Raw genomic sequence first — 26,224 nt, 5'->3', positions numbered from 1 at the left:
CTAGGAAAGAAAAAGAAGAGGCAGAGCAGGGGTAGATAATATGAGTAAGGAGCAACCATCTCACCATAGGCAGTAGTTTCAAGGAAGAGACCTGCAAACCATGGCTGGTATGCGTGTAAGACAAACAGACAGAACTATACCCAAATATGGGAGATTTCTCTTTGTTTGATTTAAAGTTGTAAGTTTCAAGGTTAAAAGAATTATAAAAGGTTTCGCTACATTCTGAGAGATGAACCTTAAATTAAGCTGCATTACATCTCTGCAGTTAGAGATCAAATTTAGCAAATTGCACTATTTGTTTTTTGGAATATGGATGAGAGGTTTTCCTATGATCTTTGAATTTCTCTTCCTCAGCTATTTATTATTTACACCGTTAACTATGTTATATAGCTTAATTTCAGACCGCTTTTTTCCAACTACACCTCTACCCTGATATAACGCTGTCCTCGGGAGCCAAAAATCTTACGTTATAGGTGAAACCGCGTTATATCGAACTTGCTTTGATCCGCCGGAGCGCGCAGTCCCGCCCCCCCGGAGCACTGCTTTACCGCGTTATATCCGAATTCGTGTTCTATCGGGTCGCGTTATATTGGGGTAGAGGTGTATAGTATATCTCTGCCGAGGTTTATGAAATAGCTGTTTGTGTAAGGCATTCTCATCACTTCCCCACACAACGCTATCTGCAGAATTCAGAAGTAGCAAGTTAAAGGGGCTTGAATTTTGAAACTGGCTAATTTAAATATTTCCATTTGCTGATAGAACAAACTAAGATAAGTTAGACGTATTCAAGTCGGCAGGGCCTGATGAAATTCACCCAAGGGTACTTAAAGAACTAGCTGAAGCAATCTCAAAACCATTAGCAATTATCTTCGCAAACTCAAGGATGGGTCAGGTCCCAGGCAACTGGAGAAGGGCAAACAGTACCTATCTTTAAAAAGGGGAACAAAGAGGCCTGAGACCAGTCAGCTCAATTTCAATACCTGGAAAGATACTGGAACATAATTAATCAATCAATTTGCAAGCACCTAGAAGATAATAGGGTTATAAATAATAGCCAACATGGATTTGTCAAGAACAAAGCATGCCAAAACAACCTACTTTCCTTTTTTGACAGGATTACTGTTTTAGTGGATTGGAGGAAGCTGTAGACATGTTTTATTTTTCTGTAAAGCTTTTGCTGACAGTCCCTCATGCTATCATCATAAGCAAACTAGAGGAATGTGGTTTAGATTAAATTACTATAAGGTGGATTTTTTTTCCAATCAGTTATGTATGTTCAAGAAGTACTTATCAATGGTTTGCTCTCAAACTGGGAGTCTGTATCTAATCAGGTCCCACGAGGGTTTGTCTTGGGTCTGGTACTATTCAATACTTTCATTAAATGACTTGAATAATGGAGTGGAAAATACACTTCTAAAATTTGCGGATGATGCCAAACTTTGGAGGATGGGCTTAGAATTCAAAACAACCCTGACAAATTGGAGAATTGATCTGAAATCAACAAGATGAAATTCAACAAAGGCAAGTCCAAAGTACTACACTTAGGACAGTGATCATTTGCTCTTCATGTCCACTGAAGGTAGCACAAGAAGATATGGGCTTAATTTGCAGCAAGGAAGATTTAGGTTAGATATTAGGAAAAGCATTCTAGCCATAAGTGTAGTTAAGCACTTGAATATGCTTCCAAGAGAGGTTATGGAATACCAGTGTTTGGAGGTTTTTAAGAAGAAGTCAGACAAACATCCGTCAGGGAATGGTCTAGATATATTTGATCCTGCCTCAATGCAGGGGAGCTGAATTAGATGACCTCTCAATGTCCCTTCCAGCTCTACATTTCTATGATTCTATGAAACTTAAGAGTCTATCCTGAAAAGCTATTTCCTTTAAAATGAGGAATAGGACGGAGGGGAAAAGACTCCTGGTTTTTGTTTCAATTCGTCTTTTGGCTGAGATTAAGTAGTACATACACATCATCTTTGCTACAGCTTCACTGCTCTGTTCACACTCCAGCCTGCAGCCTCCTCAATTTCAGCTTTGGTGCTGTTACTGGTAGAAAGCCTTATAGGCGGGGCATAAGTCATTAACAGTGGGTATGTCTACACTACAAAATTAGGTCGATTTTATTTAAGTTGACATTGAGCCTCTGATTTAAGCAAGTCTATTCTGCATGTCCCCCACTATACACATTGTGTTGGCGGAGCACATCCTCATTAGCCGGGCTTGCATCGACTCATGGAGCGCTGCACTCTGGGTAGCTATCCCACAGGCATGGAGCTGAGTGCAATGTTGGGTTGGGCTTGCAATGCCTCATGGGACCAAAACATTTGCACAGGTGGCTATGGGAACAGAGCATTAGCCTTCCATGATGCACTTACCTCCTTCCTTCCCTCCCTGAAATCAACGGCAAACAAACCAAGTCTTTTTTGCGACTTTTTCCTAAGCCTGGGTTACTCATGCAGACGCCATAACACGGCAAGCATGGAGCCCGCTCAGCTGTACACTGTTGTTGTGAGCACTACAAACACCTCACGCCTTATCCTGTAGTATTTGCTCAGTTGAAACAGGAGCCGCCGCACGGAACAATGTGATGCCATGCAAGCAACCCTCCTGGAAGCCATGCAGCACAGCAATTCGCAGATGTGGGTGATAGTTATGTATCACCTTGACACGGTGGAGCGCCGCTTCTGGGGCCAGGAAACAAGCACTGATTGGTGGGGCCGCATAATTATGCCGCTATGGGATGACAAGCAGTGGCTGCAGAACTTTCGAATGCGCAAGAGTTTTCGCCAGCCCTGAAGTGCAGCAATACTAAAATCAGAGCTGCTCTGACAGTTGAAGCGAGTGTCAATAGCTCTGTGGAAACTTGCAACGCTAGACTGCTACCGGTCAGTGGGGAATCAATTTGGAGTGGGTAAATCTACTGTGGAGTCTGCTGTGATCCAAGTTGCCAGGGCAATCAATAGACTTCTGCTAAGAAGGGTAGTGACTCTGGGAAACATGCAGGACATAGTGGATGGTTTTGCTGCGATGAGGTTCCCTAACTGCAGTGGGGCAACAGATGGAACACATTTCCCTATCTTGGCACCAGACCACCTTGCCCAAGGACGACTTACACAATCGTTCCGTTCCAGAAAGCCTTATGTAACCTGAATTTTACGTAAGTCGGAAATGTACATTGTGCAACCATAAAAAACAAACAATTACAACAAAAATATTGCATTTACTTTAATCCTATTGTTATCCTGGCACACTGAAGGCTGCACTTTGGTGGTGGATGACAATGGGCTTAATTTGTAGATGAGAAAGGAGAGGAGGAGACAGGCATTATGGTGGGAGGGAGGGATAGCTCAGTAGTTATGAGCATTGACCTGCTAAACCCAGGGTTGTGAGTTCAGTCCTGGAGGGGGCCATTTAGGGATCTGGGGCAAAAATCTGTCTGGGGATTGGTCCTGCTTTGAGCAGGAGGTTGGACTAGATGACCTCTTGAGGTCCCTTCCAACCCTGATATTCTATGATTACATCATCGGGGTCGTCAGAGAGGGCTTTAGAGGTAGAAGGCTGTGGAGATGTGGACATTGCAGGCCTTACAAGCTTATTGAGAGAGGACTAGATAGTGGCCTTTTTCTTCTCTTCATAGATCTGTCTATAACAGGCCAGCATTTTGTCAATGCCTCTGTTCACTTTCAAGAATCATGAGGAATTGGGGTCCTGCTTCATTACGACTGTTGATTTTAAAGGAGCAGAGCCTTTCACATGCTCTTTTATGCATGCAGTATCATTCAAAATACTTTTCACTGTTGAGGTAGCCAAATCGAGTTCACGAGCAATTGATGACAGGTTTTGTCCGCCTTCATACTTTTTCACGATTTTCATTTTCTGCTCTAAATCAGTCTTTTCGCTTACAAACTGGTCCTGCACTCTTGCTATCACTTGGTCGCTTTCCAGGCATGATTTGAATGAAATAATAGGGTGAAATAACAGAAATACAGTATCACTGAAATAACACGAGACTGAGAGGCTGTGAGAGCGCAAAGCCTTCCCTTGTAGGAGATGCTACTGCTGTATTCCTCTGCACACTGCACTGCAGTACTTTGCATTTCTGTACGCTACGCAATATTTTCCGCAACTCAAACATTTTATTTATGCCTTATGGAACTTTTTGCATAAGGTCGAATTTGCGTAAGTCGGGTCTTGCGTAACCCAGGGAGTGTCTGTACATAAATCGAAAGGGGTACTTCTCAATAGTGCTGCAAGTGCTGGTGGATCACAAGGGCTGTTTCACCTACATCAATGTGGGGTGGACGGGAAAGGTGTATGATGCGCACATCTTTAGGAACTCTGGTCTGTTTAGAAAGCTGCAAGCAGGAACTTTCTTTCCAGAGTGCAAAATAACCATTGGTGATGTTGAAATGCCAGTAATGATCCTCGGAGATCCAGCCCACCCCTTGCTCCCATGGCTCAGGAAGCTGTACAGATGCAGCCTGGACAGCAGTAAGGAGCAGTTCAACCATAGGCTGAGCAAGTGCAGATGGTGGTGGAATGTGCCTTTGGATGTTTAAAAGTCCACTGACGTAGTTTGATTACTAGGTTAGACTTCAGTGAAAGCAATATCCCCATTCTCGTTGCTGAGTGCTCCATAATATCTGCGAAACAAAGGGAGAAAAATTTCTGACAGGGGGTGGGGGTGGCAGATTGCATGGCAGCCAATTTTGAGCAGCCAGACACCAGGTCAATAAGAGCACACTGAGGTGTGCTGCATCTCGGTGAGGCTTTGAAAACTAGTTTGATCAATGACCCACAGTAACATGACACTTGTGTGTTGTTCCTTACCTAGCTGTCCCCTTCATTGCATGTACTCCCCTGTAAACTACAGCCCTGCTAGCTGCTGTGTGCTGAATGAATAAAGAACCTTTTCTCCTCAATCCATTCATTTTTATTATGCTCACAAACACAGAGACAGCAAAGAAAAGGAAGATAACCTGGGGGGGAAAGGGCTGATAACACTGGGGGGGCGGGGGAGGGACGGGAAAAACAAGCGCAGAAGGATGTGGAACTTGGTGATGATGGCAGCAGGTTCACCATATGCTGCAGCGGGACTCTAGCGTCCAGCTGCCTTTCTTGAACCTCAACATGTCTGATTGCTCCCTCATCACCCATACCATCTCATCCCGCGTGTCACACTCGTGTTCCCCGTATGCTCTTCTGTCCTCATGGTCATTGTGTAGGCTCTCTGACAATGCAATCCTCCATGCGCTGAGCTTTGTCTTGTCACTCTTGGAGGCACACATTAACTCATTACATATGTCCTCCCGAATCTTCTTTTTCCGCCTTCTCATCTGGGAAAGTCTCTGTCCCAGCGTAGAGGATGCGCTTACGGACAAGGTTTCAGCTGCAAAGAACACAAAGCATGAGGGTAGCATTGACAGTGCATACATAATTTCTGGTGCAAGGTTAAATCTTTTTATAAAAGAAACCCCTCAATGCACTTCCATGCAAGCCACAACTTAACCAGAACCGCTGACTACTGCAAGAGTCGGTTTGCTGCTCCGGCCATGATGAGTAAGGCCACGAGGCATGGGCGAGAGGTCTTGTGCTGCAGCTTTTGTTAAGACATGCTTGGGATCAATGGTTGCAATCTCAGCACAACCCCCTTTCCCATAGCAACCTAGATGGTGCTTGCGGACAGGCTCCAGCGTAAAGACTCACAAATAGTTTGATTGTTACAAAAGCAGCACTGGCTGGGGTGGAAGGGAGACTAACAGGAAGCGTGCCCTGCCCCCCTTTTAAATGCTGGCTGCAATACGCGGTGAACCATTCCAACCACAGCCAGGGCACACTCGGGAAAGTGTGGTTGTGTGACCCAAACAGGGGCAGATTACTTATCAAATTGCTTGTGGTTCAAGGGCTAGCATTTAAAACCTTCTCCTGTTTCCCCTAGGTGACCATATGCAATATCACTCTCCTGAGGGTAACAGAGATGGAGAGGGAGCAGATGCTGCAAGCATCTGGGTACAGACCTGGTCCTTATGCTGCAACACTGCCAGAAGAGTTACTACTGGAGTGGTGCGGGAAAGTTTCCTATGTGGTGGACGACATAAGGCAGCTCTTCCCAGAAAGCTTCTGCAAAGGATTGCAGAGTACCTCCATGAAAGCTTCCTAGAGATCTCCAGGGATCATTCCTGGGCCATCCCTGGGCACATAAACAGTCTTTTCTGGAGAGCACCCTCTGTGTAGCTGGAGTGGCCGCCGATAACTTATCCCAATTTTTAAATTCAGATTTAAAAATAATAGCATGTAACCCCTACAGTCTGATTAAAAATGTGTACTCACCAGAGTGCCTTCCCCAGCATCATGCTCCGCCGACAACACTGGTCTACAATTTTTGAGAAGTCGTCTGCTTCAGAGATAAAATGTGCTATTTATTATGTATTTTGATGTGCTGAATTCAAATATGACAATTAAAACAACTGATTGGCTACTGTTTCTAAGATATTTAAGTTTTTACATTTTATGTCTATGTATATTGTGTAGATAGTAGAGTTTTAATCATAAATTGTAAACCTAGGTCATTTCATGTGTTTATGGTTGCTTTACATGATAATATTTCACCTGTCCTGTTTATGTAACACTTTAAAAATCAGCAAAAGGGTTATATAAATAACATTTATTATGAAACAAAAGGCAAAAAACTATTATGTACATAGTTTAGTCCTATTCAGTGTCTACTCGGCGCTTCTTGGCTTGTCTCTTGTATTCATTAAATGGAGCATCTCGTCACTGTCCAGCAATAGTCTGCAAGCATTGATGGACTCCATTTGCCCTGATAGCGTTTCTCCGTTGTTGCAATGTCCTGGTGAAATCGCTCGCTGTGCTCGTCACTCACTGCTCCGCAGTTCGGTGGAAAAAAATCTAGATGAGAGTGCAAAAAATGTATCTTTAGTGACATGTTGCAACCAAGGCTTTTGTATGCCTTGAGGAGGTTTTCCACCAACAACCTGTAGTTGTCTGCTTTGTTGTTTCCGAGAAAATTTATTGCCACTAACTGGAAGGCTTTCCATGCCGTCTTTTCCTTGCCACGCAGTGCATGGTCAAATGCATCATCCCGAAGAAGTTCACGAATCTGAGGACCAACAAAGACACCTTCCTTTATCTTAGCTTCACTTAACCTTGGAAATTTTCCACGGAGGTACTTGAAAGCTGCTTGTGTTTTGTCAATGGCCTTGACAAAGTTCTTTATCAGACCCAGCTTGATGTGTAAGGGTAGTAACAAAATCTTCCTTGATTCAACAAGTGGTGGATGCTGAACACTTTTCCTCCCAGGCTCCAATAACTGTCGGAGTGGCCAATCTTTCTTGATGTAGTGGGAATCTCTTGCACGACTATCCCATTCGCAGAGAAAACAGCAGTACTTTGTGTATCCAGTCAGCAGACCAAGCAAGAGAGCAACAACCTTCAAATCGCCACAAAGCTGCCACTGATGTTAGTCATAGTTTATGCACCTCAAAAGTTGTTTCATGTTGTAATAGGTTTCCTTCATATGGACTGCATGACCAACTGGAATTGATGGCAAAACATTGCCATTATGCAGTAAAACAGCTTTAAGACTCGTCTTCGATGAATCAATGAACAGTCTCCACTCATCTGGATCGTGAACGATGTTGAGGGCTGCCATCACACCATCGATGTTGTTGCAGGCTACAAGATCACCTTCCATGAAGAAGAATGGGACAAGATCCTTTCGACAGTCATGGAACATGGAAACCCTAACATCACCTGCCAGGAGATTCCACTGCTGTAGTCTGGAGCCCAACAGCTCTGCCTTACTCTTGGGTAGTTCCAAATCCCTGACAAGGTCATTCAGTTCACCTTGTGTTATGAGGTTTGGTTCAGAGGAGGATGATGGGAGAAAATGTGGGTCCTGTGACATTGATGGTTCAGGACCAGAAGTTTCATCCTCTTCCTCTTCCTCGTCTGACTCAAGTGAGAATGATTCTGGTGCATCAGGAACCGGCAGTCCTTCTCCGTGGGGTACTGGGCGTATAGCTGATGGAATCTTTGGATAATGCACAGTCCACTTTTTCTTCTTTGACACACCTTTCCCAACTGGAGGCACCATGCAGAAGTAACAATTGCTGGAACTATCTGTTGGCTCTCTCCAAATCATTGGCACTGAAAAAGGCATAGATTTCCTTTTCCTGTTCAACCACTGGCGAAGATTTGCTGCACAAGTGTTGCAGCATATGTGTGGGGCCCATCTCTTGTCCTGATCTCCAATTTTGCAGCCAAAATAAAGGGGATAGGCTTTCTTAACCATAGTGGTTATACTGCGCTTTTGTGATGCAAAAGTCACTTCACCACAAACATAGCAGAAGTTATCTGCACTGTTCACACAAGTACGAGCCATCTCTGCTCACTTTGGCTAAACAGAAATGTGTCCCTTTGCAAAATCAAACACTGACAAATAAGAGAGCACGACACTGTATGATTTCTAGAGCGGATATAGGGCAATTTGTTCAGCAGAGTGATGTAAGCTTTGTTATGACTGCATCATCCATGACTTCTAGGAATAACATGATGCAATTCATATCATGTATGATGCAATACCAGCTTCAGATTGCATCATTCATTGTTTTGCCTAAAAAGCAAGTACTGTCCAAACCCAGTCATAGATTTATTCATAGATCCAGTCAAAGATGTATTTTAGTCATTTCTGGTTTAAATTGAGATCCCTTCCCTTTATAACTCACTTATCCTCCGCCATTCCCAAGTCAAGGGTCGTATATACTGATCTATTAGCATATCTTGAAAACTAGAGCCAATCAACAATTTTAAGCATCATTTTTGTTCTCAGTGACCCAGAATTAGTAAAGTTTGACTACATTTATTTCAGAAGCATTTTGGCTGTAGAGCAGTGCAATTGGTCCTGTGAGGGGATGGGCTCCAGAGTTAAAAAAAGTTCTTGGCTGTCGGGAAGAATGGATCCTCCGCTTGCCTGTTGCGCATTCTTCTCCTCCTCCTCAACAAAGTCCTCCTTGTTGTTGCCCAAGGTCACCCAGGGCTCCTGGGAGGTATCCACAGAGCGTTTTGGGGGTAGTGGTGGGGTTGCCACCTAGAATGGCATGCAGCGCCTCATAGAAGCAGCATGTCTGTGGCTCAGAACCAGAGCGACTGTGCACCTCCCTTGTCTTCTGGTACACTTGCCAAAGCTCCTTTATTGTCATGTGACACTGCTGTGTGTCCCTGGTGTAGCCCTTCTCCCCTGTGCCTTGCACAATTTTGGCATAGATGTCAGCGTTTCTTCTACTGGTTCGGAGCTCTGCCTGCACAGACTCTTCTTCCCACACAGCAGTAAGATCCATCACCTCCTGTGTGGTCCATGCTGGAGCGCGTTTGCAGCCTTGCACATCCATCATCAGCTGTGCTGACGAGCTCTCCACACCAATCAAACAGGAAATGAAAATTCAGAAGTTCCTGGGGCTTTAACGGGGGGCGGAGCAGCTGTTTCCTGTGTACTTGGCTGAATGGCAGTGGAGTTGAAAGTGCTCTTCAGAGCAGTCACAGCAGAGCACTGTGGGACACCTCCTGGAGGCCAATTAATTCTAATTACACAGTGCAGTGTCTACACTATTCCCATATTGACGCATGAATGTCGACTAAAGCGCTACGCCTCTTGCTGAGGTGTAGTATAGAAGTCGACTTTACAAGCCCTATAGGTCGGTGGAAGGGACTCAGTAGCGCAGAGATATATATTATTAATTAGACCTAACGTGGCATATGTTGACCTAACTTTGTAGTGTAGACCAGGCCAGTGAAACTGACTATACACAAAGTGCTGTCAAAGTACACACAAGTAAAACTGAGGGAAAATTTCATTAATATTTTTCACGTATAGTCCTCTATAAATCCACACACAGTTACACAGGTAACCATTTTCAAAATAAGTGGTTTTTTTGTGTGCATTCAGGGATACCGTTTTAAGGATGTTGGTAGTTGTGAATCCTCCTAAGCCTCACTTTGGGGATTTTTCAAATGTGTCAGGACATCACATTATTGTTTGAAACTTTGTAACAGTTAGGGCCAACTTCTGTTTATTGAAGTCACTGGATTTACTCTGATTTACAAGCAGCACAATGTAGCAGATTCTCACGCTCCTTTGGATTAAATGGAGTGACTGGCCACATGAAACGTAAAATTTGGCTGAAGCTGCTCCTGTTACCCACATGAAAGTTAAAGATTATATAAATATAGTCCAGACCCTGGCATATTTAAGAAAGGGTTTAACACAGGCTTCCTTCTGTTCTTTGGCTCTGCATTACATCCTCTGCTGAGCCAGCTAGTGTCTGACACTATGTCATAGTGAGCCAAAATCATCCTGGTCTAACTCTGTTAATTTGAATGGGTTGATATTAGGGATGTATTTGTGAAAACTACTGAATTAGGAGCATCTATTGTGGGAGAGGTACATGCATCCACATACTTCTGATGCCACCTTTCCATATAGGCAGAGTTACATCAATGCAATTTAGCAAGTACATACATAGTTTACACATACAACAGCTTGAGATTTTAGCAGCCTAGATGTTAGTACTCTTGACAGAACACTAAGCTTCTAACGGGTTTTTAAGTAATCGCTATACAATTATAATTTAAAATGGAATTTTGCTTACATTTTAGGTGAGATGGTGCAATCCTGTGTCCAGACACCCACAAAAATCTTGCTACCAACGTAGAAGCTCAGTGTGGGCCTAGAAAAATCAATTAAAAGTTTGCATGGGGTATAACAATAGTAATTCAGGTCTGAAATACCTTTGTCCCCCCAAAATAGTAACATTCCTGAAGTACATGGAGTTAATGGTGTCAATAAACCATGCCATTAGTTACCTTTTAAATGGCCAGCAAACACTGAAGTTATCAACATGACATTATAGAATTTGACTTATGATGAAAACATTCTCGTCTCATTTCTTCTTAGCTTGAGAAATAACTTTTCAAATAATTGAAGAAATAAAGGCAATCTAAGCATTCTTAGACTAATGCATGTAAGCAGATGAACATACATTTCCTTTTTTTTAAAAAAAGGTAGCTCATAAATAAACTATGCATTGGATTTGCAATGGGTTTTTTTCAAATACAATTATGGTTGAGACGGACCTTCATACTCCATTTTCCATAATTATTTGAAAAGGAAAGCATTTCCTATTTTCACACCATACTTTTCAAAATATGTATTAGTTTTCCAACAAGGCCAGTAAAATCACCATAAAACAAGGCCACTAAAATTACCAGAGTACTTTAGAATACATTCAAATGATGTAACAAGCTGATGTACAGCATCCACAAACTTATTTTTCTTTTCATACTTCAAGTAAAATCTCCACCCCCGCTCCCTAGATGACCACGTTGAAAGCTTTGCAGAACACATTTTAGGCTGGTGTGACATAAGTGTTTTACTTGACAATTTTATTAATGGCTACAGAACACTGAAAACCAGGAATGAGTGAGGATGGCACATTAGTCTTTCAACTCCTGAGATCCAACTTTAAATCCTGCCTTAGGTCACAATTGAAGATTTTTGTTTTTCTTCCTCTTCCCTCGCATCAAACCACCATGCAATTTGGTACAATTGGCTGTCACTACTTAAGACAGACCTAGCGTTAGAACAATATTGGGGTATCAGAGGTCAAGATTAAATTGGAGAGCTGTTTGTAGGGAAACTGTACAGCACCTCTGTGCACTCTCCGGGGCTTCAGCAAGTTGTATGAATCCCTTACTTTTATAAGTTATCAAGTCACTCACAAAAGTGCTTGCCTGGAAGACCATTTGGAAGTTCAACTAGAGCAGAATGCAGCTGTCTGCATGATTGGTAGCATAAGTGGCTCAAACTGCACTGGTTCTCTATTTGCTTTCAGTAGCAATTTAAGGTGCTGATCTATGCAGTACTCCATAGCTTGGGTCCTGGCTATAGAGGAGTCTGTCTCTCTCCCTATGTGCCATCATAGGTGGTGTGGTCTGCTGGAGCTCTTAAGCTATCAGACCCTGCTGTTAAACAGGAAGCTGAGGCCTGGGCACTCTGAGTGGGAAGATCCTCATCTCTGGAACAAATGCAGTCTATTCACTTTCACATCAGCGTAAGGCTCAGCCGCTTTCTCAGGCTTTCACCAGAATGTGTAGTAAGTATACAGTTTAGTGGATACTCTTCCCATGTTGACATTGGCCAACAAGTTATGTAAGATGGCTTAATATCTTTCAGGGCTTCAACTGTTACAGGGCTTAATCTCAACTTTGCTAGACTCTAAAAATCATGGACTGAATAGACAGACTCTTGTAATAAACCATAAATCCAATCTAAAACCCACTAAACCCTGCCCCTTCCCATGACTGGAGAGGTGTTAACAAGCCACTTCACCTTGAATGATCCCTTGAAATATGTCCTGACTACTTTATGCTAAACAATCTGTTCCACCTTGTATTTAGCTGTGACACTCAAAGTACATTTTCCAGACCTGAAGAAGAGCTCGGTGTAAACTTGAGCGCGTGTCTCTCTCAGCAACAGAAGATGGTCCAATAAAAGATATTACCTCACCCACCTTGTCTCACAGGGCACTTCAGATATTTCAAAAATTGAGTGTACAGTGAATAGAGCCAACAACTCTGACTGTAATTGTAGTTTTATAATACTTTAGTAATTGTAGTATTTTGCCATCACCATCACACTTTGTGGTGCACCTATACACGATACTACTGCTGAATCCACCAATTTAGGCTTCATTTTGTGGCTTTTGAAAATAAAGATCCCACTCTCCTTCTCAAGAAATCTGATCTCCCTATTAGAAAGCAGTAAAGATACAGACACAGTGTCAAAACTTCTAGTATCCTGTGTTGGCTTGAGCCATAACTCCTAGCAAAACAGATTAAAAAAAAAAAATCCTTAAACTTTTCAAATGTTCCAATGGACCAAACTACCATCTGATAAATGTAAGATGAAAGACACAGGAAATTCTCCACTGCGGAATAGAAGAATCAACAGAACATTGAGCAGCCATCTCTGAGACCACTGTTTAAACACAAATGAGATTCTAAATGAGAAGCATGGTAATCTCAAAACAATTCCTAATTTATGTAACAATCCAGCAGTTTATAATCTTAAATTACTGTTTTCTTTGATGCACACATGTAACTCAAATTAGCATTAATGGAAGTTACGCGGATACACAGAAAGAAAAAAATATACTTAAATTTATCCTCTACAAATTAATGTCTACACTTTTTTGTCAGTCAACATTTGTAGAACATTTCTGCATACTATTATTAAAAGATGTGGTAAATGAAACTTTAGAAATAACAGCTGGAGGACGCTATATTCAAACTCAAACAATCCATTTCAGGATCACTCTCCTTCATTCCAGTAATACAGCACTCTCTGCAAGACAATGCAGAGCTCAAACACCCTAACTATATAATGAAGTGATACCATGGCATGTGGCTAGTGCAACTCAAGTGTGTTCAACATAATGCATCAGCACAACTACATGATAAATTGGGTTGCAGTAAGTATATTTCATATTTCCATTTCCAACGGGAAAGCCAGAACTACAGATGCACAGAGAAACAGTGAGTAGAGAGCTTTTGAGTCTCAAGAGAGTATGGCTCAACAGCTATTGTAAACAATAAGTGCTGGAGGAGTTGATGGGGAGGGGGTGGGAGTATTTAGCTGTAAATGTATGTAAGAAATATACGAATGATGCATGATTTTAAACTAAAAAAAAAGAAGCTTTTACTAAGAAAACATGGATATTCTTCAGTATGACCTAGCTAATACAGAAGCTCTTTATGGAGTCAAACAATTGTTTTTGTTTTTCTTCTAACAATAAATAAGTGTGTATGGTGGGGTGATAGAGGAAAATTTGGGTGCACAATATCAACTTACCTTTCTCTGACTGATCATCCAAAATTTCTGATTACCTAATACTATCCTAAAGCAATATAACTAGCAATCAACGTCACTGATGTTACTGAGGACGGCAAACAATTACTTTTACTAAGAAACAATTTGAAGCTCTCTTCTGAGTGGATGCAGGGTAACACTCCCATAGCTTCTATTAAAATCATATCTGTTCTTATTCTGAGCATCTTACTGACAAACTATTGGTTTCTCCCGGGAACTGCTGTAAAGCTGTAAGCATCGTTTCAACAGGACACACATTTCTATTCACAAGATAAATCATTTAATTAGTAATAATTATCTATGCACAGATTAACAATGGAGTTACGGTAAGGAGTTTTCCAGCTGAAAGTTTATACAACATGGTTTTAACTGGCTTTTGATGGACATTGAGTATCTTATCTGTAATGTACGATTAACATTTTATTTTCCCATACTGTAAAGAAAACTGACAATTTCACATCTGAATTTCAAACATATTTAAATGCTGTTATGGATTAGTAGTGACAGAATAGCCAGGCATAAAACTGTGAAACCACCTGCACTGGAGAATTATAAATTCACATTTGTAAAGACCCCAAATTTGCTAACCGTAGCAAATTATAACAGTAACTAGAGACATTTATGTATTTATCTTTATATTCTCTGTTCAGACAGCTTTTGCTCGGGAACAAAAAATAAATCTAAAGTCAAGATGTTTAGAGCTGTTAGGCGGATACTTGCTTTGAGAAGCAGTCATTTTAAACAATTAGGATATGCATCTCAAACAAGTATACATATCTAGAAATAATTAACACAATTGAAGAGGTGCAAGTTCTTCTAGAAACAAAAAATGAATTTAAGTAGCATTATTTAGTCCAGACTTTTTCATGCCAACATGGCAAGCTTTGGTTTTATAAATGTTGCGGACTGGTTTAATTTTTACCAGTGACCTGTGCCCAGTCCACAAGACTTCCAAACATTATGTAAAGATGCTGTTTTAGAACAGTGATGTATCAGTTTTGCTACCCCCGATGTTAACAGCACCTACAGCTGTTCACAGCAGCTATGAGAAGGTTTCAAAATGAACCAATTTTCCCACCAGAGACTGTAAATTAGGGATTTTAACAGGACATCCTCTGCCCCAAAACTTGGCACACCTCTCTGTATTTGTTCAAGTCCTCCTAAGCTGTGATTCTTCAGGTCAGCAAGTACTCTAAAAGGCCTGTTTAGAATAGCCAATGTAAATGCATGACACATGAATACACAAATCCAATCCTAACAAATTCAGAACCAAAGTTTTACATCTCTAATAAACACGAAGATTAATAAGTGAAATGCTACTACTCCTTTGACATTCCTGCTCACCAGGCAAGACATAATACTCATTTTGGTCTCACATCTGTTCGATGGAGTAACGCAGAGCTGGAGCAGTGGCAAAACCAAGTCAATTTGTAACCCGCCAGCTTTCCAACAATTATCTGTTTCTAAGTAAATTCTCTTCTCTTTTAGGTACAGGAGAATATATAGGACATGGGGAAAAAAATCTCACTTATCACTAAAATCAGTTTAGAGGCCTTCCCAATCTCCTACATTCCCCGCCCTCTCCAAACTGATGGTGGTGATGTGCAGTTTAGCAATAGCCACACCTCTGCTCCAAACCCTTTACAAAATTAACAAAATAACCTTCATGGTATTTGCTGGCTAAAAAGATCACCCTTTCCTACAATGGCAAACACACACAAAGTTCTGGAGTACACGGACACACAAAACTTTTTGCAACTGATTAAGACGCGTCAGCTTCATTACAGCACTTACTTAGCTGCCAAAGCAGGTTTCCTGTATCATATATTCTAGCAAAGGAATTATTGGTTTGTTTCAGATACTTTCAAGATAATGCTAGTGTTAGATCTATTTTTATTTAGGCAATGAACAGACTATATAAACCTGGTAATATGTGGGCAATTGTCCATTCAGAAAAACTTGTAACCACAATTGAATTCACATCACAATCACTAAAACATGTAAACGTCAAGTAATGTGTCAAAGCAACGAAGGTGTTTAAGAAAATATTGAAACGTTATTAAATACAGCTTTTGTATATAATTCAGTACATACAGCAGTAGATACTGCATAAGTTATTTAATTTAAAAAATCTAGTTGAGTTATTTGAAGTCACATCATATATGAAAGGGAGAAAGTCTCAAAAGGGACTTTTATTAACCCTTTGCTAACTGTTTCTGGCAGTTGAGATTATTATATTGTTTGTCGTTCTTGTGCTGCTAAAACAAATTTAAAAAGGAGACGTTCCATTAGGGAAAATAAAAGAGAGCCCCTAAATAGAAATAATTCTGAACTGTCACCACAGATCACCATGATTTTACCTTGATTCTGCACACCAAGGCTGAAGGTCATTCATCTTTGTATTTTGACAGTCTCTTTACAGTAATTTTTAATTGAGCATATGTTACATATTGGCACAGATTATTTTTCTCTTACATAATTTTAAGAGAGAGAATGAGACTAGCCAAAAAGGAAGAAATCAAAAGCGCAGCCTCCTTTACTTTGACAAGTTTTTTGTAGCTAGCTTGATGACAGGTTCAGCTAAAATGAATGTTACAGCATCAAAAAAAAGTAAATTTACATTTGCAGCCACATTTTAATAAGCGTTCAGTAACTTTGGGTTCTTCACTTTCTGGGCATCCTCCTGGAGGCACCTACATGCTCAATTTTCAGAGGTAAACAGGACCTGCAGCTCCCATTAACGTCAAAAAAATCAAGCACAAGTTGGGCACCCAAATTAGTGAAAACTGAAAATTCTGGCTTTGGTCTTGTTCTTTACCTTATTTTACTCATTTGGAAGAAGTTAATTTCCAGTTTTATTAGGAAGTGAATTCCTTAACAAATCTTTAAGGTGACCTGAAATATTCTGCCGCCAAGACTTGAGTTCAACATCCAAGGTTCTCCTCCAACAGTTAAGCCCTTAGTTCAGAGTTGGGCAAACTACGGCCCGCGGGACTCTCCTGCTCGGCCCCTGAGCTCCTGCCCTGGGAGGCTCGCCTCCGGCCCCTCCCCTGCTATTCCCCCTCCCCAAAATTTGATTTTGCTACTAGAGGATTTTTGCTTTGTTGTTCTTAAAAAGGAAACGCGTTATGTCAAGCCAGAGAGTCATTTAATAGAACTAAGTACATCTTATTTTTTAGCATACACATTCAAGTTAACTGAATCACATTAAAAATATAAAACACCTTTGCCAGCCATCAATGGTGGAAAATAAACGAAGAACAAGTCTGTTTACCACTTAATGATACAGTTCAAATAATTCCATCTTTGCCAGCTGAATGATCTAGGTCATTTGACAAGTGATTGCCAGTAAAATGTATAAATGTCTGAAACGGCCATAAAAATATGCCTTGTTAATTAGCAATAAATTGAGTTTTTCAAAAGCTCTCACGCACCTCATTAAATATTAGAGATTCTGACAATGTAGAAATAAATCCTTTGGTTAGAGAAGTTATGCTGCGTTGAGATACCGTAAAAAAACAAAACCAACCAGGAAGTGTCTGAATTGTTTGTTTTCAAATCACAGCTGTGCTTCAGTGCAGTCTTGTATCACCCTTTAACCGGCAGCAGAAATTTAATCCTGCATTGCACATTTAGCAGGAACAGTTTCCACAGCCCTTCACACTGTTGATAATTTCCTCTTGTAGTTTCTTCCTTTCCTCTTCTTTGGACATATGGTTATTTCTCTCTTCCCATTTCTGGTTGATATTACTATTTAGTATTCTGCTGCTCTGTGTGTGCCACATCTCATAGTAGAGACTGCTGGGACTGGCAAGAAGATCTAAATGGCTACCACGCTCAGCAACTTTACCCTGTAAAATATATATATAAAGTTAGTGATTGAACGCTATCAGACCTTTAGATCAGGGGTTCTCAAACTTCACTGCACCGCAACCCCATTCTGACAACAGAGAGAGAAGGGGAGAGAGAGAAGAGCCTGAGTCCGCTCTGGGTGGGGGTGGGGGGGGCAAAGCCTATGCCTGAGCCCCGCCGCCCCAGGCAGGGGGGCCAGAGCTGAAGCTAAAGCCTGAGCCCCGCCGCCCAGGACTGAAGCCAAAGCCTGAGCCCCGCCGTCCAGTCACAGTGTAGATCACAGAAATCCTCCTCTTTAATAAGGAGGTGAAACCCCCAGAGACAGGTTCAGATAGAGGGAGCACTGTATGTACGGACTCAGGCCACACTCCATGTTAAAGACGAAGAACTGCAATCTTCTCCGGGTTATAAAAAATAGGTGTAGACCTCAGGTCTCAGTTGGGCAAAGTTCACGGCTTGATTACATGAAAAACTACCAGTTTAAACTAGAGATACAACTTAAAATAGGTTTAGCACTATATATAAAAGAGTTAGGATTTATTATAATTATTAAACTAGTGCATATGCCAAATTTGCCTTATCTTGACTTAGTTTAAATTGACTAGGAATAAATTTATGCTAAACTGAATTAAGCCATTATTAAACCAAAAATAAGAATGTCCACACAAGGATTTGCACAATTAAACCAAATTGATTTAAAACCAGATTTAAGTTAAATTGGTGCAAACTCCGTGTTTTGCTAAGGCCTCAGTTGTTCCTATGTTAGAAAGCTCAGTCACTAAAATTATATTGGCCACTAAGTATGCATGTACTCTCTGTGGGTCCAAAAACTAAGCTCACTTATTAGACTGCATAATAATCAAAATAACACGTTTGTAGCTTTTACTGATTAATATAAGGAGAAAATACTCAACCCTGTGATGTAATATTTACATCATGCAGCAAAACGGTTATACAATTTTCCAGCTCCTTCTCCTTTCCTGATCCTTATTTAATTGGCTGCCATTATTGTACCCTGCACACAAGTGTCAACTATGTTTCATGAACCAGTCTGCCAGCAGGGAGTGATGCATCATGTTGGCTGACTGAGCACATCACTCAGTCTCTACTGAAGAAGGAGCTTGGAAAAGCAAGACAACTGATGAACCTAAGCATCCCAGCTGCTCAGCTAACACTAATGAACTAGTTTAATTGTGTTTCTTTTTAAATCCAACAATTATACTATAATACAAAACACACTCTTACTGTGTTGGGATACATTATATAATTCACAGATTGGCTCATTACATATGGTTATAAACCACACTAAATGTTGCGCTAGGTGTGACTTTTTATAGAAAAGTAGAGCCACATGAATGTATACTATTTAAATGCTTAGCAAAAGCAGCAAACAGCAGACAGGTGGGAAGTGAGTTTACTCCATTATCTAATTTTGTCCCTGCCATCTGAATCTCAATGATATTGAGAAATACCATTAACTCACTTCAAAAGTTTCTTGTTTAAGAAATTCCAGCACAATCATTTAACATACCAAAGAAATATCTGTCTGTTTTCTTCTAGATATATACATTTTAATATTTTAGACACTGAAGATTTCAATGAATTCAAGCATATGAACAGCAAATTTAAGAAGATCCATAATTGGCAGACTAAACCTAAATCACTAATATCTACTGAGATATCAATTTTAAAAAGCTATTAAGTGATTTTTAGGGGCACTCATTTTAACTTTGTTACTCAGATTGTAACAGAGAGGAAGGTGAACAGCATAGAACAGTCAGAGTATGAGGTGGCGGCTGAACAGCGATATTAATCGGATATTGAAAGGGTCTCTTTTTGGGGGTGGAGAGAAAGACAGAGGGAATAATTACAATTTTCTAGAGCTACCAGCCACAATAGAGTGGTGCTCAGATTTCTACCATAATTAGATTGAACAATCCTGCAACAATTTTATCTGCAGAAACACAGCACACACTGCTCTCTTTTCTATTGAAAATGAGAAACCAGGGATGTATCTGAAAAATGGCCACTCTTATTGGGCGATGAAAATGAAACATAAATTGGGGGAACACATTAGGAATCCAACATGACAGGAATCCATAATAGAGGTAAATTGTACACCACCTTAAACCAACACCACATTGCCCAGTGAATCGGATTTACAGTAATCCACTTAAAACACTAGTAACTACATGTAGTTAAAAGTATTATACAAGCGCACTACAACATATAAAAACTAGGCATTCATATGTACAGATACACTAAATTTCTGCCATTAATAAGTTGTATTTGTTGCAAGAAAAATGACTATGTAAGAGAAACTTAGGGTAGATTTTTCAGACATGGTTAATTTCCGACAAAGGCAGTTCAGTTCTGTATACTCAGAAATAATTTGTAGATGTCAAACACACACACACACAGTGTCACTAAAACATTCACATCATGTCAAAGTTGAATTACAGAGGGTGATATAGTCTCTCACCTGATCCAGGACAAGGATTTCATCTGCATCAACTACTGTTGACAATCTGTGTGCAATGAAAACAGTTGTTCTGTGCTTTACCAGGTCCCTCATGGCACTGAGAATGTTCTGCAAATTAAAAATGTACATCTATATATATATACACACATTTAAGAGGAAATAAAATCAGATTGTGTAACATGTCAAAAGAAGTTTTAATGAATGCTGAAGAATGTCTTCAAAGCCCCAAATTGAAAAATAGCTGGAACTATTTATGGAAGAAGCAACACAATGCCTAGAATAAGACATTAGTAGCTCTGTGAAAGTCCTCAAAGTAGAGCTTCGCAGTGTGAAGGAAAGCCAAGGGAGGTTACACTTCTCTATGAAATTTAAACATCTCAAGGGGGTAGAGGAAGGGAACTGTTTGCTCACCTTCAGAAAAAAACGTTTGTAGTTTGACTGTACAAGAAACAGTGCTGATCGCTGTGGCATGTGCAGGTATAGTGTTTTACTTTCCAAATCAACAAAAATTAAAGAACAGCCAAGACTGTGGGTATGTCTACACTAAGGAGATTATACCGGTATAACTATGCCACGGGAGCCATGTTCACATAACCTGCTTACATCTGAAGAAGTGAGATTTTTTTACGCACGAAAGCTTATGCCCAGGCTACCCAGTGATACTTTCTGCCACATATTTGTAGCCTGTGCTGATGAAAGGGGATTTTCCATTGGTGTAGGAACACCATCTCCCCAAATAATGGTAGTTAGGTTGACAGAAGTATTAGGTTGACAGAAATATTCTTAATTGACATAGCTGCGTCTACGGGGGTTAGGTCAACATAGCTACATCAATCCGGGGTGTGGATTTTTCACACCGTGGCTGAAGTAGCTACAAATGACCTAAATTTTAAATGTAAACCCTGGCCTGTGTCAACAAGGAACACAAAAATCCCCAAAACCACAATAGCCCAAGGAAATATTTATTATCTACAGCCATCCCCATCAAGTCAGAAGCAGTGTTTCCTTTTCCATCTTCATGAGCTGCAATACCTCAGATGCAGAAGTGTGATTTAAAGCTATGTCTACAATGTAATAAAAGACCTGCAGCATGACCACAGATAGCCCAGGTCAGCTGACTATGGGTTTGAGAGTAGGTGCCCTGGGTGTTTTACCACAGTGTAGACATACACAAGTTGGCTTAGGGTAACTGCTACACAAGCTGGGATATGCATTTTGTTTTCTTTAAATAAAGCTAGCCTCTGTCAGAAAACATTGTGATTACAAGATATACATTTCTGGAAAGAACTCATTTTTATTTGCTGCCTTTAAAGTGCAGCTGTGTTGTGCAAACATTCCGCTTTGTTTGGCAACCTTGCAATAAATATAGCAAAATGAGAGGGAAAAAAGTAGTACTCTTCAGAAATCTTTGTCACAAATGATAAAAACACAAGTCCAGGGAAGTGGTTTACTTCAGACAGGGGGATTATTTATATTATACACCATAAGCATGTACCAAGTGTACATTAAATGACTTCCCTATGTAAAATAAGCGCAATCTAGTGATCGGCGGTCAAAGTATGCCAAATAATCTACACAAGTGGAAACAATTTGCAAACAGCATTCTTTTAGCTCTAGTTTTAGAAAATGCGATTAGTTCACGAAATTACTGTTACTGCTGAGATTTTTGTATTTAGTACAAAGATGTGGTTATGAAGTCTGATGCAGTTGCTGTGGTAGTGTCATGACATCTGTGTCACAACAGTCTCATATTTCACAGCCCTTCCTATGAAATGAATATAAATTAATACCAGCAGTGTAGGTTATGCATACCTGACTTGCATCTCAGTATGACGCTCCACAATGAACGAAAGGTTTTCTATTTTGCATTATGTCACAATCATTTAAATTACTTCTATTGTAATGAATATTAAACAACACCCAAATTCCTCTATTTAAAGTGGACTGTAGGCTTCATACATCATGAGTACATTAGCAACTGCAACACTTTCAAATGATGTGGGCTTACTGCTGCAACAGGATGTCACGCTGTAAAACAGGACAGTAGTTCAGATGTGGACCTGACATTGGTGGCTCTGGCTCAGAGTAGGTTGGGAATCTCAAGGTACATCTATGCTGCAATAAGAGATCTGTGGCATGGCTACGGCTGGCTGGGTCAGCTGACTTGGGTTCTGCAGGACGCAGACTCATGAGGCTATAAAATTGCAATTCAGAGTTTGGGCTTGGGGTGGAGCCCAGGCTCTCAGACCGTGCGATGGGGGAGGGTCTCAGAGACCAGGCTTCAGCCCCAGGCCAAATGTCTACACTGCAATTTTATAGCCCCGCAAGCCCAGGCCAGAGTCAGCTGACCTGGGCTCAGAGCAGTGCCATGGGTTTTTTAATCTCAGTGTAGACATACCCTTAGTATCTCAACTTTTGGCCTTTGGGGAAAGATTCTTTACTCTTCTCATTGACAATACTAAAGAATGGCATTTGAATAGCTAGACAAAAAGCAAACATGACAAAAACTCTTCTGGGAGGAGGTTGGAGGGCCAGCAAAGTTGGACAGAATGCAGCTGAAAAGGCTTTAGATTCTTTATCCTAATTTACCTCTTCTGTAATTGAGTCTAAAGATGATGTGGCTTCATCGTAGAGAATAATAGGAGGATTCTTTAAGATGGCTCTGGCAATAGCAACTCTTTGCTTTTCCCCTCCTGAGCAACAGAGAAGGAAAAAAAGGTTATTTTTGCCTTGATCACCATGGCATGGTATTCTAACACCTGTGATAAAGAGAGAGACCTACAAATAGGATACATCTGAAGTACATCTTTCATTCGTCTTTGCCATGCAAACATTTCATATAAAAAGAGAGGGATTACAGCCACATTACAAGAAACCTCCACCCATTTTGCTCAGCAGAATCTTGAAGCTTACCTGATAATTTTCACATGGGACTAAAGTCCATTTGAGGTTGAAATGACAATTGGAATTATTACACTTCTGGCTGCCACCAGCAGCCATTTTCTGAATAGTGACACCAGACGTATTAGTCAAATGTAAAACTGATTTCAATTTTGAAATCAGTGTTAAAGCTGGACAGAAAGTAACCTTCCAAACACAATTTAGTGGGGGCAACAAAGTGCTCAAGTGTAAAAAGAGTGCCCAGCGGTACTTTGAAATAATACTTAGCTCTTACATAGCTCTTTTTATTTCATGTACAGATCTTCAAAGAGCATTAAAAAGGAAGCTAAGAATCATTATTCCCATTTTTTCAGATGGGGAAACAGATACAGAGAGGCAAAGTGACTAGTGCAAGATCAGACAGGTCAGTAGCAGAGCCAGGAATAGACCTCAATCTTTTGATTCCAGTTTGCAGGATACTGAATTGGTTTCATGCTGCTTCTGACTCAGGACTATACGCTCATATACAATATTCCATGCCTAAAACAGCCTCCATCGTCACATGAGCCATGCAACATTACATGCTGCCACCAAATCTCTCTCACAACTCACTTCCGGCTAGCCTTCCACTATTTGCCTTTACTCAGGTGCTCCCCAAAAATCCAATATGGTTATGTAAACATGATTCTTCAACTGCCTGCAGCAGCCTCAAGTTCTTGCATACACAACACCTAACACCCCCCAATAAATGATCCCCTAAGCACCCTCTTTTTCTACCTTGTGGTTCTGTTGTTCACCAATCCCCACTGTGACATTCTATATCTTGGGGGAGTGTCCTGGAACCCCCATATCCTCCATTTTTATATAATCATGATCTTACATATAAAGCATGCCTTGTAAAGTATCAGGGGGAAGGTTATGATCTGCTGAAAGTCATTTCTCTATCCATATATGTGTATCATTGGTGCATGTGAAGTTATGAGAATTGTGTTGTATGGTGGTCACTAAAACATGCTGTAAGTTGGGGAAATCAGCCAGATATTAGCTCCCCAGAGGCAACAGCAAGGAAAGTAACCAACACCCAGGCAGGATGTCAATCAACCCATCAACAACCATTGTCCAGCAAGGGAGCTACAATGCAATGACTCACCTGCATGGGGCCCACACTAGGGGAATTGCTCAGCCTTGCCTGGAGACTCAGCAATGTCACCCAGACATGCCTGGCCTTGTTTTCCAAGCACATGGACTGAGGGTATAAAACCAAACACAGGGGGCTCATACTGGACCTTTTCTCCTTCACCCACCTATGCTGAAAGCAACAAGGATACTCTGAAGACTCCAACTGAGGGAACTTGCCCAGATTTCAAAGGTGAAATCTGTATATTAAGGACTGCAATATCCAGTGGGGTGAGAAAAACTGCTTTGTCTAGTTGTTACCCAGTCTAATAAGGTTGAGAGTTTAGACTGCGTGCTTATATTTTATTTCTTATGGTAACTATCACTTAAAATCTGTTTTTTGTAATCAATACATTTGTTTTATTGTACATCTTCACCGGTGCGTTTGTATGAAGCATGTGGCAAATCTGCTCAGGTTTTGCAATGACTGGTGTAGATCCATTTTCCATTGATAAAGTGATGAACCAATTAATAAATTTGCACTGCTCGTTTTGAGCAGTGCAAGACGGTATATTCCTGGGGTACAGTGCTGGGAGGATTTGGCTCTGGTGCCTCTCTCTGTGTGATTTATGAGTGGCTCTGGGAGCATTCATGAAATCTAGCTAGGTGTGTGGGGCTCCACATGCTGGTGTGCTGAGCGATCACAGCTCCTGGAGGGGCTTGCTGCTCGTCACTAGTAAGGCATTGTGAGGGACAGCCCAGGCTGGAGAGAGTTAAGGGGGAACAGTGGTCCCACAGTCCCAGGCTGCACCCCAGGGATCCCATCAGATCCACCATCTCGTCTTGATATAACCCTTATTTATTGTGTAATCTGTGTATATAAGAATGTGGTTAAACCGAGCAATAAACTGAAGTTGCACTATTTTCCCAAGATGTTATTTTTACTTCTCTCTTTTAAGAAATATCTAGTATGAAGAATATCACTGTTTGCTAGAACCCATGATTGAAAAGCATGCAGTGATCCCATAATTGGTGGCCTTCTCTTATGCAGCTGGTTTGCAGCATATTCAGTTGCTTCATGTTTTTCTTTATGCACAATCCAACAAAGCAGTGTTCAGTGAATATTTTTAAAATGCTTTTGTATTTGCAATGCTTAATACTGTAGACAAATAAAAGCCAGGTTTATATCAATGTTTAAAATTTAAATTTATATTGCCTGCATAGGCTAAAGCTGTTTTGATATTTGTTGTTCACTCTCTATGTAAACAGTTAGTTTACAAAGTTTACTGTCCATTAAGCATTTACTCATTGCATTTAATGAATATAGAAGTTTCCATTTTAACAAACACTCTTCCCCACTGCACCTTTTATTTCAGCATTACACAAGTGAGGAGAATCATCATGCAATATTTGTAATGTTTCCTTCATCACATTAAAATCTATAGACACATACATACAACAGATAGATATTTCTTCTTGTTAAAGCTAATTTGCTGACTTAGAGAGATGTCAATTCACTGACTTGACTGAATGTTGCCCACATTAAGCACAGGCTACTTAGTTACCCATTTTAAAAAAGTTTTAAACTCTCTAAGTGCGCTGTTGGCTTGCTACAATTTACATCCCACAATTTTACAATGATCACCACTGGATTACTTGAACAAAAGGATCTTTTACTACAGCAAGTAAGCCATTTGCATACAGAATTCTAACCGTGCGCTCCACTCCACAGGATGAACATCTATGAGAATGAGGGCTCATAATTACATTTCCCCAGATTTCTAATGAAAAATGCTGCCACGCATTTTCCATCTGGAAGTCCATTATTTCTCTCTCCCCTCCACCGAAGCTTAATTTTTAATATCACCAGTAGGGTAGCCTACCTTTCTTTTACTGAAACATCCTTTGTTTATGAACAGTGGCCCCTCAAACTCAGCTTCTCCCGTTGT

At 40.7% G+C, this 26,224-nt stretch overlaps 1 protein-coding gene and 1 long non-coding RNA gene across 2 annotated transcripts in view; both read right to left on the bottom strand.

Moving 5' to 3' along the window:
• Positions 1–4,676: 4,676 nt before the first annotated feature.
• On the bottom strand, positions 4,677–11,046 carry LOC117883395. The gene is made up of 3 exons (XR_004647249.1): positions 10,668–11,046; positions 6,331–6,394; positions 4,677–5,389 (listed from the first exon to the last, which is right to left on the bottom strand). It is a non-coding gene; the product is annotated as an uncharacterized LOC117883395 (long non-coding RNA).
• A 5,410-nt stretch (positions 11,047–16,456) lies between these two features.
• ABCB7 (ATP binding cassette subfamily B member 7) overlaps positions 16,457–26,224 on the bottom strand; it is a 65,376-nt gene continuing 55,608 nt past the window's right edge. Inside the window, exons 14-16 of the mRNA XM_034781453.1 lie at positions 22,869–22,972; positions 20,280–20,387; positions 16,457–17,796 (exon numbers count right to left, since the gene is read on the bottom strand). Of these exons, the coding sequence (XP_034637344.1) occupies positions 17,578–17,796; positions 20,280–20,387; positions 22,869–22,972 (431 nt within the window). The 3' untranslated portion in view covers positions 16,457–17,577. The remainder of the gene's footprint in view (positions 17,797–20,279; positions 20,388–22,868; positions 22,973–26,224) is intronic.

Source organism: Trachemys scripta, chromosome 9 (assembly GCF_013100865.1).
Source record: "Trachemys scripta elegans isolate TJP31775 chromosome 9, CAS_Tse_1.0, whole genome shotgun sequence".
In the NCBI taxonomy this organism is placed as follows: domain Eukaryota; kingdom Metazoa; phylum Chordata; order Testudines; family Emydidae; genus Trachemys; species Trachemys scripta.
Note: the sequence above shows the minus strand (reverse complement) of the source record. Positions and strands in the feature narration are given on the sequence as shown.